The sequence below is a fragment of the Barbus barbus genome, assembly GCF_936440315.1.
Source record: "Barbus barbus genome assembly, chromosome: 3".
Classification (NCBI taxonomy): Eukaryota; Metazoa; Chordata; class Actinopteri; order Cypriniformes; family Cyprinidae; genus Barbus; species Barbus barbus.
Window position 1 is genome coordinate 36,909,877 of NC_136731.1, and position 20,602 is coordinate 36,930,478.

The following is a 20,602-nucleotide window of genomic DNA, read 5'->3' on the forward strand; positions in this document are numbered from 1 at the left end:
TCTCATGCGTGACCTATCAAAGATGACTGCGGAGGATGCTTGTGACTGGATTAAAGGCACATTTGGAGATCCTGCCACTTGATTTGCAAACTATCCCATCTCACTTAAACGAAACCACAAAGCCATAAACACGAGCAGATTTACATAAACATGCTACTCTACGACTTCCAGCATGCCTGGAAAAGAGTGATAAACAAACACAGTGCCTCCGCCTGGGGTACACGTAAGTACACCATGAAATTATCCAGTAATTGCCCCTTTTAAAGAGGCAGCCAGAGATGTTTTGGCTTATAAAGAAATGCCCTAATTGCATGGGAAAATAAAGGACTACATAAAGTGTACTATAACTATAATTATACAACTATAAAATTATCACAGCCTTGTAAAGTCAATGGCAGTTTATAAAGTTTCAGGCGCGTAAATTGTATTGCACTTTCAAAGCTCAGATTTAATGGCGTCTCAGCTATTATTACTTTATTTATTAACATTTTTTCTAAATTTTTTAAGGGGTATGTATATATATATATATATATATATACACACACACACACACACATAACAATTTTAAATAGATTACACTATAAAATAAAATAGTAAGTGGCCTAGAGGGTGCACAGGGTCATCACAAGGACAAAACACCGTCAGTTTAACGCATATGACACTAAAGAATAATGCATTAAACATAAAATAAGAAATAAGAAAATGTAACACAAAACACCCTAACTTATAATATTTATATAATTTTTTTGTAAAATCTAATCATATTTTATGTCACATAGGGATTTATGTGAATGCATACAGTATTATACATTAATTCATATTTTTTTACTTGCAAAAGCTGTAAATTTTACATTGTTTTACAGTAAAATAATGAGATGTTAAATCTTTAAATGTTTTACCATAGGCCTATATGGTAAGGTAACTTACAGTTTACCAATTAACAAGTTTTAGTCTTGAGTGAATTTGAAGATAAATTCTTGAGTTGATACTGTGATTTTTAGATGGCAGACATCTGAGATTTTGTGACATAATGTGTTTTTTATTTTTATGCTGATATATGCATTATATATTGATTCATCCTCAGGACTCTGAAACACTGTGGACTTTCTTTTGACCTCTGCTGTTTTTACACAGAGGTAAGGTAAGGATATTCTCTGTCCCCAAACCCTGAACCTGACCTTCACACAAAACTTTCTGCATTCCTACATATAATTCAAAAATGATTTAATGAAAATCCCAGACCCAACACACTTCTGCACATATAGGCAACTGTGTGCTCACAGACAAATAAAGAGGACAGACAGAAAGAGGGGAAATATTATACTGTCAAATTATATCCTCCAGAAAAGCCAAATCACATTAGCTGGTGATGGCATGATAGAAATCATATGCTCCTCTTCCCGAGCAGCCATTACAGCATGATTCATCACTTCCAGACTGCAACAATCAAATGGCGAACAGGGGCATTAAGGCCAGACAAGAGCAATATAACTCAGAACAAGGTCATTAACAGCTGACCAGAGCGCCACTGGCACATACTCCTACAAAACTGTAGGGCACGTGACATAAGGTTTCAGCATTCAGGAGATCTGAAGTTCTCGTGCTTTGGAAGATGATGCAAGGGTATCATTTATTTATTGTCAGACTAAGACATCGAGGTGATGGATGAGGAATTGCCTCAAGAACAAAAGCCCATAATTCCCTCAGCACAATCAGTTGATGCCATCAAAACACTGCCTGGAATCCATTTCTAAGAAACAATTTTATGGTCGGCGTTTGACGTTGGGTTTCCTTTCACAATGAAGCCCTTCTGTTCTAATAAGGCTGAAAAATGCTTTGGTTTCGTCCACTTTTTTCTTTCTCTAGTTCTGAATGAGGACAGCAGCCTTGTCATGACCCCAAACCGTCCTTGCAGATGACGCTTCACCCCCACGATCATGAGCAGTGCACTGATTCATTAGGCATTCTTTTGGAAGTGATTTATTGAATGGTGTGGTTGTCTTGGTGTGAGACCACTGAAGAAAGGTTGATGAAGGGTGAAAAACAGGAAGTTTATGACATATAGACAGACCTCCACCCATTTCTGATGGGGCAAATGTAAGAGAAAACATTTCTTAGTACAGATTTTTCTCCAGCAGGGTAATTGTAACAGTACAGTTTTTGATGGAGGGGGAGGTTAAAGGCTGAACTGGGCTGTTATACTGTACACCACCTGATATATGGCCACACTTTCCACTGTGAGTTAAGTTATCACCAGTGTTGCTTTTTTTGTGCTAAACAGCCCTCTACTCAGCTCCAGTTCACTCATTTGAGTGAGACAGATAGGAAACAAAAGTGATAAAAAATGATCACTTTGATCTCTCTTTAGGCAGATCATATAGCCAATTAATTTCTTACCACAATAACATCCTGAGACAGGAAGTGTGCCATATTTCAATTTTCCACCCTCCACTGATTCACAGCAAAACATCTCAGCATGGACTCCACCCTGAACCCTCCATGCACAACACTAAACATGTACATATGAAAAATCACTCAAAAAACCCATTTCACAGGCTACAGCTGCACTCAAACGAGTCATTTACGTGTAAATGTGCTACATAATTATAATATTAATACAATTTTTAAAAATATAATATTCATTTTAATGTGAACAGTTATTTCGAGACGCAGGTGAGGTAAAAAAAAAAATACAATGAATACATTTAGCCTATTTTAATTGATAAAATCTAAGAACTGTACTACTGAAAAGCAAAAGTGTAAAAGAAAGTCAACGGTGTGTGAGAGCAAAGAGTATTATTTCCTGTCAGTGTCTGATCACAGAATGAGGAATCGAAAGCAATACTGAAATTCTTCTCACTGATCTGACATGGCAAAACTCTGAGGAAATATACAGGGGAGATGGCATTCTTCAACACTATGCAATATTTTACATTTAGATATGAATTAAGTTTAATAGGTACAAGAATATGTAATACTGCTAGTAGAGAAGAGACGCTGAACAGCTACAGTGAAAATTGACAGCTCCAAATTTACCAAGCTCATCAGTTCACTCACAAGTTGTGTTTTTGCGACATCTGCTGGTAAAAAAAACAAAAAACGAATAAATTAATTTCGGTGACTATGCAGACGGACAGTAGGCTACATGAAAATAAAATATCTCGGAAAAAATGTTATGGTAATTCCTGTTATGCATTATTCTTCTGTAAGCATACAGTTTCTAAAAAATAAATATGCACTGAAAAAAATGATACAAATTTTTTTTAAGGTAAGTGGTTGCAATCAATCTATTTTAGCTACATTTAAATAATCAAATTTAGTTGACTAACTTTCAGTAAAATTTGTTTATTTAAATGTAGCTCAAATAAATTGATTGCAACCACTTACCTTAAAAAAAATTAGTAAATTCAATGTATCATTTTTTTCAGTGGGGTTGTGCTGTAAATTAAGTATTTATGAAGCACGCAGCAGACTGTAGTCAAGCTCAGAGACTTTACTGATTTAAATTTATTTCAGTGACAAGAAAATGAACAGGACTGAACATGCCAGGATGCAAGTAAAGAGCTAACGTTCGCCACTGAGTAAAGAGGGATTGAGATGACATGAAAGGTGTATATTTGAACATCACAGAAGAATTCAGAGAATCCACTTCTAGGCTACTTACTTACTGGTAAAATAGGCTAGGCCTACTGCTGTTTTTTCTCTCTCTCTCTCCAAAAAAAAAAGGCTGGCTCTATTTAAAAAGATTAACATGATAGACGGTGAAATTTAGAAGCATAAGAAAAACGAAGAAACTGATTAATAGTAAAAAGAACAATAGGCTTCTTAAGACAACACGTTTTGTTGTTAATAAATTGCTTTTTAATAGAAGATGAGGCTCCTCCCAAATGGAAACTAGGCTAATTTAAAAATGCGATTAATAAATTAAATAGCCTAGCCTAAATTAAGCTTTTTAAATTCTAAAAATGCTATTTGTTTTCTTTTAGAGTTATTATTTGGCTTAGTCTGTATTTATAGCCTATTTAGCTCAATCAATATGAGTCTAAGGTGTGTCCTAATTCAGATTATTTAGGCTAAATAAGCGTAGCCTATACAATGGGCAATTTTTAATACAGATAATAAATACAAAATGTGTTTAGGTTTAGTGACACTAATTGTTTCAGAATGTCCTGCAAAGATTAAACCCAATGTCTTTTCTACCTTGACTGAATTTTGTGAGTCGCTGAATTGATTTGATTAGGCCTATCAGTAGGCCTACCTGGTCAAAGAGCGGATCAGCTGACTCTGATCTAGCTTATTGTTCAGCTTTTGCTAGTGCAGTACCTGGCATATACTGTTTTTCTATATACGGCTCTATTAAGCACAGGTTTCTGTCTCCAAGCAACAGATGAGATCTTTCCTCAAGCAATATTCTCCTTGCAGTTAGAAACATAAAACATGTGCTCCCGCCTGACGGTACATTTCAGTAAAAAACAATTTTTTTATAAATTATATCTGAAAGGATATCCATTTTCCTGAGAGGAGTGATGGTTTGAGCTTATAAGGTGTCTAGATAATTTAAGTCAATTGATTCGTTCTCTCACTGCTGGTGCAGCTTCTCATCGGACTGGCATTCATCCATTTCAACCAAAAGAGGGGGCAAGTTTACTTCATTTTAAACTGTTTTAACCCGTCCAAAAGGGACAGGAAAATGTTTTTGTGTGCGAGTTACGTTGTGAATTATATAGGGAACAACAGGATACCGGAACGCGATTTTACATTGTATTACATTCTATACATTCACTTTTAATCTAACATATTACTGAAAGGTTTGTAAACCCTGTTGAAACCTATTTGTACGAGGAAAAAAGTACAAATAGTTACTTATTTTCAAAATAGTTACTTATTAATAGTTACCCCAACTCTTACCAAGACCTAGCTGAGACAAACTTTGTGTTTTTATGTCAAAACCAGATTGTAAAATGTTTTTTATTGTTTGTGTGTGTTCTCTCTATACACATGATTTTAATGCGTGTGAAGGAATGACTCAGTTTTGCAAAAATGACTGCTGATGTTGCATGTTGATTCATGTTCACACTCGGCATCCATTCTTGCTGTGTGGCATTGATGTGCCATCATGATACTTCACACCACTATGGGAACGGGGAACATTTCACCTTCAAAATCAGGAAAACAGCTTTGAAAACCAGGGTTGTAATGTCTTAATTTTGATGTTTTCACTGACAGATATTCTTTAACTTTTACATTTGGTCCCTTGAATGTTGAATAATCTGTTTCATTCTCGCTGAAAACTACTTCACAGCTTGAAGAGTCCAATGACTGGAGCCTATAAATGTCTGCTTTTAGTTTATGAAGAAAAAGACAAATTTGAGTTTTCTCAGATACATGCTGTAAGGAAGAGTAGTTGCAAAGAGCACAATGATTACACCAATTATGAATCAAAGTTCATTTCATTCTCACAGGAAAGACAAAGTGCTCAGACCACTTGTGCTGGAGTCCAGATTATTAAAAAAAAAAACCTTTATTGTCAATTTAATTTCTCTTCTCTACAGCCAAACCACAAACACGAGACGAACACAAAACAGAGCAAAGCTGAACATGCCAACACACGCACACACACACACACACACCTACAGTGAGAAACAGTCTACACAACAACATAACAGATCAGTTTGAAAACAAAGACAATAAAAAAAAGATGAAGAAAAATCACACAACTTCCTATGTGTCTCTGCCATGACAGAGAAATAGAGAGGGGAAAATAAATCAACATCCACTGCGAGGAATATACCATCCTTTAAAAAAAGAATACAGGCATCTGAAAGTGGGCGTCATAAGTCAGGTTTGCACGTTACACATTACAGTAAGCACACAGGAAACGTCTCTTCGTGCTAACTTCGCTGTTTGGCTTTTTCTTCCATGCGAAAGCTCAGCTGAAATCTGAAGTGAAACTACAGAGATGGCAGCGACCGATCGAGTACTGATTTTGGATCAGTATGTCAGGGCTTCTATCAACAATCATACACAGTAAAGTGTCATTTTGCTCTACACAGAGGGCCGGAGCCATCTAGCGTCCTGCAGTAATAAAATAGAAATATGTTAACAAAAAATACATTTCATATATACTGGATATAGGTACTTTCTTTTAATTGCGTCATTTTTATTTATATTTTATTATTACTATTATTTGTATTTTACATCAACTGTACGTCAATGTCCTGAGTGGCCAAGGCTTCTGTGCAGGCGTATGCAAAGTACGAGAGAAACAAAGATGCAGGTCAGTTACATGCAGAAATGTGAACCTATAGGATGGCGTGTTAGGAGCATACGAGGAGCAGCATGTGTAACCATGACGAGGGGTTCTCTTGTTTTGTTCCGAGAGGAAAGCATGAGAACAGATGAGGTCATCACCTGTTGCACTGGAGAGAGACAGACAGAGAGCGAGAGACGGCCTGTGTAGTGTAGTGTGAGCCCAGACGCTCAGCGGACCTCTCTCTGCCCCATGTGTTTCCATCGCTTTACCCGGGACGGATGCGAGCGGGCGCGTGTGTGTTTCTCATGTGTGCCTCATTTCCGGTGATGTAAGTGACAGGTCGTGTGCTGCTGGTTTGGAAGCGGGTGTAACTTGTGTTCAGAGTTCAGATTAAACACAGACGTAGATATAGCTGCACCGAATGTTAACAGCCTTGCAACCTAAACACTCTTTAGTGTACAGAAGCGTTACATTGCAAACGCCATATAGTAACAATAATGTCAAAGCATTCGTTTAAGAGCGCAAAGGATAATATGCATTTACTTCAGATGCAGTAGATATTTGAACACCCTCAAAATAAAATGGCAAACAGTTTGAAAAACAAAAATGTTCCTTACAGTAGTACATCTCAGCTTAAGGGTTTCACAGACTCGTTCTGTGAAAAAAAGTCATTTTGGAACAAAACAAAAACAACACACGCACAAAGAAAAAGAGATAACATGCATCTCTCTCTCTCTCTCTCTCTCTCTCTCTCTCTCTCTCTCTTTTTCTACAATACTGTTTGGTGGTATTTAATTAGAGGAAGGCTCATAGTATTTTCTTCCATTAGCTCCTTCCTCTTCTACAGAAACAAGGGATGGGGGAAAGACATAGAGGTGTGATGATGGAGAAAAATAATTCATGAAGACCCACACTGAGAAACAAATGGGGAAAATACACTAAGAGTGAAAGGAGAAATATATATATAAAAAAAAAACATTGTTTAGAGAAGTCACAGGTCAAGAGGTCATGACTGCTGGCCGCTCCACTGGCCCTCCATCGGTCGACGGAGCAGTTCCTCTACATGCCTCGCTACATCCATGGTGTCGTCCAGATCGAAATCGCCATCAGCATCCAGCATAGGGTCTCCACTGAGAGAGATCAAGTTACACGGAGTAGTTTGAAAACAATAATCTTGATAATTCATATTCAATTCCATAGTATATACAGCACATTTTAGAGGGTTATTTATTATAAAAGCTGATATTTTATATACAGTGTGTGCTGGTCCAGATGAAATCAATAGATATTTTCTATGCTGATTTGAAGGAGAAAACTGCAGAATTGATTTAAAGGGATAGTCCACCCAAAAATCCTGTTAAGACATTAATCATTCATCATCGGAACACAAATTAACATATATTTGATGAAATCCTTTCTGGGCCTTGAACGTGTCAGTTGCATTGCTGTCTATGGAGAGTCAGTAAGCTCTTGGATTTCATCAAAAATATCTTAATTTGTGTTCCCAAGATAAACGAAGGTCTTACGGGTGCAGAAACATACGAGCAGGCAGAAACACTCACATGGGAGGATAGAGTCCATAAGCATGTGGTTGACTGACTGCTGGAGATGCCGCATGATCCATGTAGGTGGGGTTTGCTGCAGGGTCGGGGTTAGGTGTGGCAAACCTGCATAAACACAGACGCACACATAAAGTGTCAATTATTTAACATCATCAGTGTTATTTTAGTATTATTTATATACTGTTACAGTATTTATTCTTATTTTGAATGAGCTTTTATTTTAATATTTTTCTTTTTATATTATACTTTTGTCATTTTGATTAGTTTTTTTAATTTAAATTTGGTTTTAATGCATTTTTATTTCAGTTCAATTTAATTTTAGTCTTTTGACTTCAACATTTTATTTCAGTTTTGTTTTTTTAAGTATAAGTCTTTCATCTAATATTGAGAAATGAGTTTGAATCCAGTTTGATATACGGTATATTGATACAGCTTCACGTAACAATTCATGTCATTCTTCTGTTCTCCTCAATAAAATGTCAGAAAGCTCCAAAAATAACTTAAAAAAAGACGTTCAGCTTATTTATGCTGTTCAGCTCTAGTTCACAGCTTGTTGCTAGTGGGTGCTAGCGGTCCGAGCTCTTGCTAACCCTCAAAATGAAGAGCTAAGAGTCTGATAATCACTCCCTCAGCTAAAATGCTAGCGTGCAATTAGGTTTACCGCTCGGAGTTAACAGGTTAGCTCTTGAATGTCAGAGATGCGAAGACCTGTGCTGAGAGGTCAGAAAAACACACAGAGACAGAAGTGTGTGTGTGTGTGTACTTACTCAGGCACTACTTGTTTGATCTGTGGTTTGACGTATCCGTCCACAGCTTTAGCTGGAGAGGTGGGAAAGATAAACAGATTATTCCTAAACCATAACATAACACTAGTTCACACTGTGTGTGAATGAGAATACGAATACAAATACAAACACGCTAGATTAGCCAGAGTGTTACACTTTCATTTAAACACAAGGACATAAACACACACATGCAAACACACAGGCTAGCAATACTGTACTTGTAATGTTTTTTACTGGCTCTAAAAAAAATAAGCAACATTGTGCATACTGTGAAGATTTTAATTTGCTTTTAATACGACAATTATTTTCCTAAGGATGGTGTCGTTATACTACTTTCTCAGTCCTTCCTTGTGTCATGACTTGAGAGTATACAGCTGTTAAAACAGATGTTTTACAGTGTCCCTGATTTCAAAATCATTTCAAGATGGTACGTTTCATTCATTTTCATCAATCAGTTCATATTGTTCTTTGAAGTAAATCATTTCAAAACTTTTAACTCTCTTAATTGTCTTAGATTTCAAAAATCCTTTAATGTTTAATGTAATGTATGTGTGCATATAAATCATTTTGAAGGAATATTTTAAGAAATAAATAAGTACATACACTACCATTCAAAGTTTGGGCTTGCAAATAAATTTTCAGTTTTTCAAATATGTCAAGACTCACCGAGGCTGCATTTATTTCATCAAAAATACAGTAAAAACAGCAATATTGTATGATATTATTACAATTTAAAATAACTGTTTTCTGTTTTAATATATTATAAAATGTCCTTTATTTCTGTGATGGTAAAGCTGTATTTTCAGCATCATTACTCCAGTCTTCAGTGTCACATGATCCTTCAGAAATCATTCTAATATAATGATGTGTGCTCAAAATATCATCTTTTTTTATTAATTTTGAAAACAGCTGTGCTGCTTAATATTTTTGTGATTTTCATGATTCTTTTATGAATAAGAGATTTTTAGAGTAACATACTTGAAATAAAAATCTTTCGTAACCTTACAATTATCTTTACTGTCACAAAATAAATAAATAAATAAATAAAATACTGACCCCAAAACCTCGTTGAATAGTTTGAATGAATGATAGCTTGTGTGTTTGTATATAATGTCAAAAAAGTGAATAATACGTAGATAATTAGAGATCAAGCTTACACAGCGGAGGGGTGTAGTATTTGGAGAAGACCTCGTCTTTGGGCCGGTCTGGATAGAGGAACAGGAGATGATTCAGGTCGCTGATGCGATCCGCCAAGGAGCGGATAGAGAAGTCTTTGGTTGTGTATGGCATGAGGTTCCAAACCATCCTTTCTCCTATGAAGAACAAACTTTTTTTGAACTAGTTTTAAGAGCATTTAAAGCCACTGTAAGTGATTTGTTTTGAAATACCATGTATAAAACGTACAACTAAGTCAGGTTTGTGTTGAGGAACGGCAGTGGAGAAGCAAAGTAATGGTTCTACCTGCTTTGTTAGGGTTCTCTGCGACCCAGGCTATGGTGATGCCACCAATTTCCGAGTCACTGAAGCGCAACAGGAAGGTTCCGTTGGGTTTGGACATCAGCATGTCCTGAGCTTGCTGTTTATTCACAAAACCAAGAATCGCCCTGAGACATACAAGCACACAAACACATGAATACAAAAGGACGTTTACGCACACAAAAACAGAGAGGCTGTTATATTGTGTATACTGTTCAGTTTCACCATGATTTGTATACAAAGGATTACAAGATATGACGACTGGGGGTTGAAAGAGAAAAAGATAAGCAAAAAAACAACAGAGAGGGAGCTGGATCTTATCAAAGCCCTCTCAGATCTTCCTGTGTTAATCTATCCATGGTTTAATGCCTTAATGTATAGTCTTAACCAGCACTATCTCTCAATCAGCCACTTGACATGGCAAAGAAGCACTTCATACTGAAGATATCCATTATATACCACTCAAAAAAACAAAACAACAGATTTAAGAATGTGATTCATTATGAATCATTATGATTCATTTTCCAGTAGAGTGGCCAGGTGAAATCTACCAAAACTGAAGAAATCAGAAGTGTCCATAATTTTTGACCCAATTACTTTGCAGAAATAAATAAATGGACATTTATTTAAAGTGCATTTTCTATTTAAAGTCACGTAACTGAAATACGAACAAACGTCACTGACATTTCTTTGTGAGATTCACCCCGCTGGGTCATGCGGCATAAACGGCAGCATTCTCAGATGAGTGTGAGAGATGTCATTGTTATGTGAGGGCAGACAGGAGCAATTTCTTTCTGTTCGTTCATTGACTGAGCAGCAACAAAGAGTTTTTTTTTTTTTAGCTTTTACACATGGATGATATTTTATCTTTAACATTAAATCTGTAGGAGTGAGATGTTTCTTTTTTTTCGTGTTTCTAACTGAGGTCAGGTCTTACCCATCATTCCAGTGAGGCTTCAGGTGTTTTTTAGTGAGCTCCATCACACCATCAAACCACTGCCAAAAAGTGAAGTTCCTACCTGGTAAACTCTCCTACAATGACAACAAACAAATCAGGATTAAAAGACTAACATGCACAGTAAATAAAATGATGCTAAATAAATGATGCTGAAAAAAATAACAGCAAGCAAAGATTAACGTAAATTTGTATTCTGTAAGTTCTAACAACATGCAATAGAAACAAATCTGAAGCATCTCAATGCAGCTTTTCTATTACAAAATACTAATAAAAACTTTTCATTTTAAACAACGGTTCAGTTAATTTAGACTTCTTCCTAGTATGCACTGACAAGGGCATGAATAATTAGTACGGATTAATTTACATTTCCAACTTTATTTATATAGCTATAGCTGATTTTGTTGTCACATTTAGTAACTTGTGAAATGTGAGATAAAAAGGGAACACTTTGTATAGAGCTGATATGGTCACACTTTATTTTAAGGGCCAATTCTTGCTATTAACAAACCATTAATTATGACTTTTACCTAAATAAACTGCTAATTTGCTGCTTATTAATAGTAAGTAAGGTAGTTGTTCAATTTAGGTATTAGGGATGTAGAATATGATAATGCAGAATATGTGCTTTATAAGCATTAATAAACAGCCAATATGTTAATAATAAGCATTCTAATAAGCAACTAGTTCATAGTGAGAATGGGTCACATACAACTTAAGAAATTTTACAGATTTTAAATCATGTCAACTTAACATTTTTATGGGGTAGTTCACAAAATATTTATTATTATTATTATTATCATCATATAATATACATAATATATATTAAGATAGTTAGTGGTCACTATAACAGTTTGGTTACCAATATTCTTCTCATATATCCATGTTCCACAGAAGAAAGAAACACAAGTTTGGAACAACATGAGGGTGAGTAAACAATCAGAGAATTGTCAATTTCTTCATTCCTTTAAGTTCAATAATTTTTTGGTTACATCTACTTTTTATACAGTGTGTAAAGAAAGTGTTAAATAAGCCTTAGTAGCAAGTTGTAGACTATTCCTCATCAAAGCATGTATGAAGCTTATTTCCTCACAGACACTTAACAGTTATGGAAAATAAAGTATGGAAGTATGAAAAAACTATCTGCTGAATTCCCGGTATGTGTTCCTGGCAAGTGATGGGTTCATTGGAAATGGGCATGGAGTTGACATGAATCAGACAGTAAACAGCTAGACATGGGTGGGTTTAGAGCTTGAGAAACACAGGCATGACTGGCTGAACGAGAGCATGATCCACTGCCTCATGTTCATTCTGTTTTTAATCAGTCATCCACAAGCAAAGTCACATTACTTAGGACTGAAGACAGGAAGCGTTCGTCTTCATCTCTTTCACTTTAATCAATCTATTTCTTAGAACACAATGTCCTAAGTTCAGACTGTTTCAACAGTTAGCATGGCAGATCACACAGAGACTCTCATGAACATGTACAATCAGGTTCGAATTCGGAATTTAGAATCTAATTTAAATATGGAAATTATTAGTCAAGCCACATTTATTTATATAATATTGTATACAATACAAATAGTTTCAAAGCAGCTTCAGAAGAGCAGGAAAATAAGAGTCTTAATGCTGCAAAATTGACCAGTTATGAAAAAAAAAACTGTAAAGCAGTTATAATTTCAGTTCACTGAACTAAATTCAGCTATTTAGTTCAGTATTTATTTATTTCAATATCAGTGTCAGTGTTGCAAAGTTCATCAATTTTATTTTGAGAATCAACAAGAACTTTATGATACTACTATAATTCATATATATTTTTCTATTTAACTTTTGACTCAAACTGTTCACATAAACGTATAATCATATAAAAGCGGATCATAAATTGTAATCAATTCAACTTGTGTTTAATGCAAAATAGCATTTCCACATGTGTTCACAAACTATTTGTTTGGTTTATTTAGTCACTGATACAATACTCACGTATGCATACACTTGCATAAATGCAAACTGTATGAAAGCATTAAATCATTAGCATGATTTCAAAATAACTTTGTATTTATGCAAGTGTGTGCATACGTGAGTATTGTATCAGTGACTAAATAAACAAAGCCATAAACACAAAAAGCCTGAATTCCAAAGGCCTTCATTGGGAACACTGCCCGCTCAATGTAGCAGATCAGCAAAGGGCCGTTTCAAAGGCAGCCACAGCCTTAGGCCTGCCTACACATCAAAAGCTCTCCGATCAAACCTCACTTCCTGAATAAAAATTAACTATTGCAATGGAAGCAATAGAAGCAATGCTGATCAGATTAGCTAACATTCTGCCTCAGGTTGACGGATTGCCACTTAAACTTAAGAAAACAAAGTCAGAACGATGAGAGAGTAGTTTGGGATTAAACCATCTGTTAGAACATCGCTTGATAACGGTGGCACTTTTGGGTAACAAGCAGCAGGTCACAGTCACGGTCAGAATTTGTTACAAAATAATAGGCCATACTGCTTTCAGCTCATTTCAAAGCTCATGTACAGCTGTCAAAACCATGATTTTAGGAGTAATGATGAAGTACAAAACTAATTATATTCAATACGGAGTGCAACTGAATGCAGGGGTCTTGATTTGTGACAGCATGGGATGTGTCGTTATGAATATTTTATTTTTATTTTTTTTTATCTCAATTTACATATCAAACCAGGTATTGCCTATTTATGTTTCAACATTGAAAACAGTTTAAAAAGTTTGGATTTTTTTGGAAGGACACATAAAAGGGATAGTTCACCCGAAAAAAAAAAACTGTCATTAATTACTCAAGACATTCATTCATCCTCAGAAAACAAATTATGATATTTTTGGTGAAATCCAAGTGCCCTCTGACCCTCCATAGACAGCAACGCAACTGCAACGTTAGGTAGTAAGGAGATCATTAAAATAAAACAATGTCCTTACTACCTTTCTGGGGCTTAAATGTGTCAGTTGTGTTGCGGTCTATGGAGGGTCAGAAAGCTCTCGGATTTCATTACAAAATCTTCACTTTGAAGGTGAACGAAAGTCTTACGCGTTTGGAACGACACGAGGGTGAGCAATTAATTACAGAATTTTCATTTTTGGGTGACCTATCCCTTTAAATTAATTTAAAGTAACCGTAAAAGCTTTTAAATGGTTACAAAGAACTTTTATTTAGCATAAATGCTGTTATTTCAAACTTTGTTCATCAAAAAATCCTGTAAAAGCTATCACAATAATAAGCGGAACAGATGTATTCAATATTGATAATAATAAGAAATGTTTCTTCAGCAGCAAATCATCATATTAGCACGATTTCTGAAGAAAATCATTTCATGTGGAACTGAAGACTGGAGTAATGATGTTGAAAATTCAGCTTCACTGCCATCACAAGAATATATTATATTCTAAAATATATTCAAATAGAAAACAGCTACTTTAAATTGTGAAATTACTTCACAATATTACCGTTTTAATGTATTTTTGATCAAATAAATGCAGCCTTGGTGAGACTTCTTTCATTTAAAAAAAACTGACCCAAAACTTTTGAACTTTTTATGAGGGTCAAATAGCAAATAGAGGAGTTTTGACCTGCTAAATACAGTAATTTAGTACAGTTTGGTGATTGAGTGTGAGTAGTGTATTTACCCTGTTAAACTGTGACCAGGTCATGGTCATGTTGCGGTAGTCCTCAGAGTTGATGCTGGAGCTGCTGAAGGCTTTCTGAGCGAGAAAGACGAGATTCTCCTCAGACAGACCTCGATTTGATTGCACCTCTGCCTTGTACTTCATATTCAGAGCCTCACACAATTGCGGCCACAACACCTTATCGGGCACAATAAAAGGCACCCGTCCCTGAGAGAGAACAAGAAAATTAGACCATTATCATAAACTTTTTTTTTTAACCTATTACAGCTGAAAAGTGTCTCATTAGGTGGATTCTCAGTGGGTCACGATCAATTTCATGGCAGTGTAGAGGGATATATTACACCAACTCAGCTATTTTCCTCATCATATCCTGCTTGATTTGCATAAACATCTAACATGTTCTGTATGGACCCCACTCACTGCTGCCTTGAAGAAAACCATATTGGTGACTCATGATGATCTGATATTACACAAACCCTGCAAAACCTGTATGGACTAAATTTGTAATGCTTTTATTGTTACTTACTCACTATTTGTGTTCCAGGGAAGAAAGAGGTTGTAAAAGACGTGAGTGATGGCAGGATTTAAATTTATGGATGCAATGGTAATTTAAAGAGGGTATGTACAGTAAATAAACGTGAGTCATATGCCTCCAGCCATCCAATCAACACCCACACTTTGAAACATGACAGTTTTGTTTGTTTGTTGAGGGGAGATTGAGACCCTGGTGAGTGAGAGAGAAATTACATTACGTATGATTGGGAGAATGAGTCTTGTGTGTTGTCAAGGCAGGGCTGATCTTTGTGATGTTTAATATAGTTAAGCTATACAACCTTTATTTATCCCCACATGACCTGGGAATTTGTTTCCATAACTTTCATGTGATATCGCTATACAATGGCCTCATGAGCTTATTAGAGGCATAACCAACCTGTTATTAAGTACTTTGCTCAAGGGCATAATAATGATGGCCTGAATTTTAACCTCTACACCACAGCTTCCATCCAAAGATGCACTGATGTTTCAGGAACTCACCGGTTCAGCAAATGCATTGTCCCACAGAACGGTGGCCGTGGCATTGTTGTCTTGACTTCCATGAACAATTACCACCACAGGCAAGGAGAGAGTCTGGGGAAAAATGTGTGGATGATAAAAATGAATAAACCAAGTAGTAAAGGACTTTATTATATACTATGGTGCTCTTGAGGATGGCTATTTAACTATTATAATTTAGCTGTATTGCTAGTGGTTCCTGTTAGACTGTGTTTACTAATAGTGATTTGCTAATAGGCACACAACCTCTCAAGCTCACCTTAACCTGAAATACCAGCTCATTTCCCCCAACACTGAACTGTGATTCAAACAAAATGGTAAATTTCTCCTCGGTAACAGACTCTGCCCCTCTGCGGTCTGAACGCCTGATCCGCTTCAGAGACTACAGGACACATGAGAAAGAAAAGAGAAAAATATATATGTTCTTTATTATAAGCAGTTCAATTTGTTCTTCCTATTTAACACGAGTCATTATCACATAAAACACCCCCCAAAAAAGCACTCAAGCAACATCATTCACTGCATAAAAAATAGGACTGTCAAATTAGATAAATTATCTAACCAAGTGTTCATTATAAATAAAGTTTTAAAAAAGCATAAGCACCTTTGAAGTGAAATCCTTCACAAGTATTTTTTTTATTTAGATTTATAATATAATATAATATAATACACTGCACAAATTAAGGCAGGATTATTTGGAGACTTTCTGGTTGATAAATGCACAGAAATATACTTATTTTGTTAAAAGAAACGTAAGTGCGGAGATACTACTTGGTTTGATATTTTGTTTATAAATTACCCTGTACAGACTATTATATCATATCTATTGTTTCTAAAGGTTCAATAAGCTTTTTATGAGAACTGATTTATATGACAGGCTTTAAAGGGTTAAGTGTTGCTCAACTGAATTCATTGTTGATGCATAATCGAGAATAGAGCTCTGTTCTCTAAGCAGGTCCAGAGTAAATTATGAATGGACCTAAATGGTGGCTGAAACCCCTTAGAAACCCCTACAGTCAAGTTCACACACTCATCTTGCAGGAGTTTTCTCAAAAGTCAGACTTTAGACGGCCACACCGCACTCACCATGTTTCTGAAGTGTGCACTGAGAGTGCCTGTGGTCTGGTGGTACTCCATCACACAGTTGTTATTCAAGATCTCACCACTGCTGTCACTGTTAGACAGACACATACATATACAGAGAATATGATTCTGCATATAGTCATACAAAAAATAGAGGTCCATTAAGTGACAAATTTAGGTAAAAAATGGGTTTGTGCATAAAAATGTGCGTTAGTAAATGTACAGTAGAATGTTGTATCAGGGGGCTTTGTTTTAGCAGCTCTGGGTGCATTCGGCCAGATCACAATGAGTCATCAACAACACCCAGAGGAGTTACTAAATACAATGTGTTGTGTTTCTGCTCACTTTCTGGTGTTTTCGTTCTTGAGCAGGGCCTTGGCCTGTTGTTCGCTGATGATGGTGGCTTTGACCTGCGGTGGGTTCATGTGCACGTTCAGTTTGCCACCTACCAGCAAACGCACGGTCGCCGCAAATTTAGTTTGTGTTTTCAGCACCTGAGGAGGCTGCTTTTCAATGATGAAGGTACTGCAGAAAAAAAACACACCCACACGTATTTACTGTACATTCATATCCATAAAACATACTGTATATCAAAGGGGAAAAAAAATATGTGCACCACTGTATTAAGTTTAGGGTCAGTTTTTTTAAAGAAATCAATATCTTTATTCATCAAGGATGCATTAAATTGATCAAAAGTGACATTACCAAAAGACCTTTACTCAACAGTTTTCAACATTGATAGAAAATACTAAATGTTTCTCGGGCATCATCTGATAGGTGATACAACTATTTGAAAATCTGGAATCTGAGGGTGCAAAAAAAATAAAAATCTAAATATTGAGAAAATCACTTTTAAAGTTGTCCAAATTAAGTTCTTAGCCATGCATATTACTGATCAAAAATTTAATTTTGATATATTTACAGAAGGAAATTTACTAAATATCTTCATGGAACATGATCTTTACTTAATATCTTCATGATGTTTTGCATAAAAGAAAAATCGATAATTTTGACCCATACAATGTATTTTTGTCTATTGCTACAAATATACCCGTGCTACTTATGACTGGTTGTGTGGTCCAGGGTCACAAATTAAAATGATTTCTGAAGGATCATGTGACACTGAAGACCAATGATCCTGAAAATTCAGCTTTGCATCACAGGAATAAATTATATTTTAATATATATATTCAAATAGAAAACAGTTATTTAGAATTACAATAATATTTCACCATATTACTGTTTTTACTGTATTTTTGATCAAATAAATTCAAACTAATAATATATCACCAAAATGAGCACTTTTTTGCTTTCCATTCAACTTGGAAAGTCTAAATTTACATTTAGCAAAGTGCAATAGAACGGTACTTGAAAACTTGAGCAAAAAGGTGTTGAACGTGATGGAACCTTTTTAAAAAATAAAATACATAGTTAATAAATAAATTATTTATTTTAAAAACAAATAAATAAATGGTTAACTTAAACTATGATTTAAATGAAAATGATATATTGATATAGTTATGTATTAATTTTCTAAAAATGAAGCGTTTTAATTTAGAGGCAAGGTTAAGATCAGTCACTAGTCATTTGTAGTAGCCATTGGAGCATGTGCACTATTCACCAGGCCTAACTATAACTGGTTTGTAGTAATCCGAACTGGATTCATTTTGATATGTGGCTATGTTATGTTAAATAGCTACACAGCCAGCGTTACACTTCTCAGGGTGATGGAAATCCGTTTAGACACTGATGGTTTTTAAAAGCACAGTTCCCATTAACCTCAGTGTTTCAGTGACTGTATAGCCTGAGGCACCAAACACACACACACACATGAATGAAGCACTACATGCATCCCCTGTGGTAGGTGTGAATGCCGACAGCTTGAGATATTATAAGGAAGAGAGTGAAGGAGAGCAGAAGTTTGTAGACATCCCCCTGTGTGCCACCAAAGTGATCTCTCTGACAAACGGCCTCGGTTGATTTCTCACAGATACCAGCACATGCAGGGTGAGTGAGTAATACATAAACACTCATTTGCTACTGAGACATTCATCATTTCATTTCATAAAATGTGAGAATGAAAAATGTGAAGGGATAGTTCACATGCAAATAACAACTGCATCATAACTTACTCATGCTATCGCAAACCTTCATTCTGACCTTTTCTGTTCCTTACAGATGTAAAAGTGATAGGGTAGAGTGGGGTAAAACGCCGCCCCCCCCCCCCCCCCCCCTTAAGGATTGTGTCATTTTTTGTGTTCAAAAAAGTTATCATAGTTTTAGTGACAATGACATAAATTATAAACCAAGTATGAAAAATGTCCAGAGTTGTCATATTATTAGATTTTTAACAAAAATTTAATTTGTGCCGAGGGGGCGTTTTACCCCACGTATGGGGTAAATGACAAAATTTATACAGAATTTACAAAAATTATAATAGTCTATTTGAAAAAAAAAAAAAAAAAAGTTAGCTGATGATAACTGGCTAGCTAACTAGCTACCTGATGCTAACTTGAGGTAATTTTTAAATATAAAGTCCAAATATTTTTATTCAACCAACTAGTTAGAATTCATTTGATGGAAAAACAAAGAATTCGATGTTCAGAACAGAATAACAACAGTAATTGCCCATTGCCCATTGCCCATTGCCCATTACCCCCTAGGGGGTGTTTTACCCCACACACTATGCTTGAGAAAAAAATTGTGTCATTCTGAAAATAAAATTATATTTTTATTAAATAACACATACTCCGTATCTACAGGCCCTACTGTTCTCATATCATATATAACTGTGATGTTCTACAAAACAACAAGCTTTAAAACACTTTTTTTCTTACTGCTAAAAATGAGATCATTTACTGTGAAGTCCATTTTCTCTCTGGTACATCACCAGTGTAAGCTTCATGGTGAAAACTTCTACATCAGTCTCGTCAACGTAGTCCATAGTTACAATAAAATTTATTTTGCCTTTATCTAGTGGTTATTTTGGGAAAAACAGTAGAGGGGCGTTTTGCCCCACTCTAGCCTACATATGACTAGCACAGTATATTTTATAGTATGTATTTTTTTCAGAAAGGAATGCTTCTAGTCCCGAAAGAAGGCTTCAATTTATGCAAAGTGACAGTAAAGACATTTAATAAAGATTTATTTTTCAAATAAATGCTGTTCTTTTTAACTTTTTATTCGTCAAAGAATCATGAGAAAAAAATGCATGATTTCAGCACTGATAATCAGAAATGTTTCTTGAGCAGCAAATCATATTAGAATGATTTCTGAAGGATCATGTGACACTGAAGACTGGAGTAATGATGCTGAAAATACAGCTTTACCATCACAGAAATAAAGGACATTTTATAATATATTTAAATAGAAAAGAGTTATTTTAAATTGTAATACTATTTCACAATATTACAGTTTTTACTGTATTTTTGAGCAAATAAATGCACCCTTGGTGAGCAGCTGAGTTTCAAAGATACTGTAGCTCTCCTATGTCCATTCATGATTGTTCATAAGAAAAGCAGAAATCTCCACTGAGTCTGAGCCAGATTCAAATCACTGAATAATGTATTAACTAAACTTATATTATGAACTTCATAATAACTCTCTCTCTGTTACACACACAAAGCACTATATGGCTTCAGAAAACTTGAGTTTTACGGACCACTTGAATCCATTTATGAGGCTTTTGCATCCTTTTTGAAGCTTGAAAGCCCATTCACTGTCATTTAATGGAAAAAGTGATCATGTGAATGTGAAAAGTGAGCATTTTCTTGTATTGAATGTCTG

The 20,602-nt window shown here is 35.4% G+C and overlaps 1 protein-coding gene across 2 annotated transcripts in view; it reads right to left on the reverse strand.

Moving 5' to 3' along the window:
- Positions 1–5,489: 5,489 nt before the first annotated feature.
- The window catches only part of LOC306859267 (signal transducer and activator of transcription 5B-like), a 64,512-nt gene continuing 49,399 nt past the window's right edge, over positions 5,490–20,602 (reverse strand). For both annotated transcript variants that reach the window (XM_079400227.1, XM_079400228.1), the window contains exons 9-19: positions 17,162–17,341; positions 16,820–16,907; positions 15,993–16,115; positions 15,716–15,808; positions 14,681–14,887; positions 11,014–11,108; positions 10,062–10,204; positions 9,758–9,913; positions 8,583–8,634; positions 7,816–7,920; positions 5,490–7,383 (exon numbers count right to left, since the gene is read on the reverse strand). In XM_079400227.1, the coding sequence (XP_079256353.1) occupies positions 7,260–7,383; positions 7,816–7,920; positions 8,583–8,634; positions 9,758–9,913; positions 10,062–10,204; positions 11,014–11,108; positions 14,681–14,887; positions 15,716–15,808; positions 15,993–16,115; positions 16,820–16,907; positions 17,162–17,341 (1,366 nt within the window). In that variant the 3' untranslated portion in view covers positions 5,490–7,259. The remainder of the gene's footprint in view (positions 7,384–7,815; positions 7,921–8,582; positions 8,635–9,757; positions 9,914–10,061; positions 10,205–11,013; positions 11,109–14,680; positions 14,888–15,715; positions 15,809–15,992; positions 16,116–16,819; positions 16,908–17,161; positions 17,342–20,602) is intronic.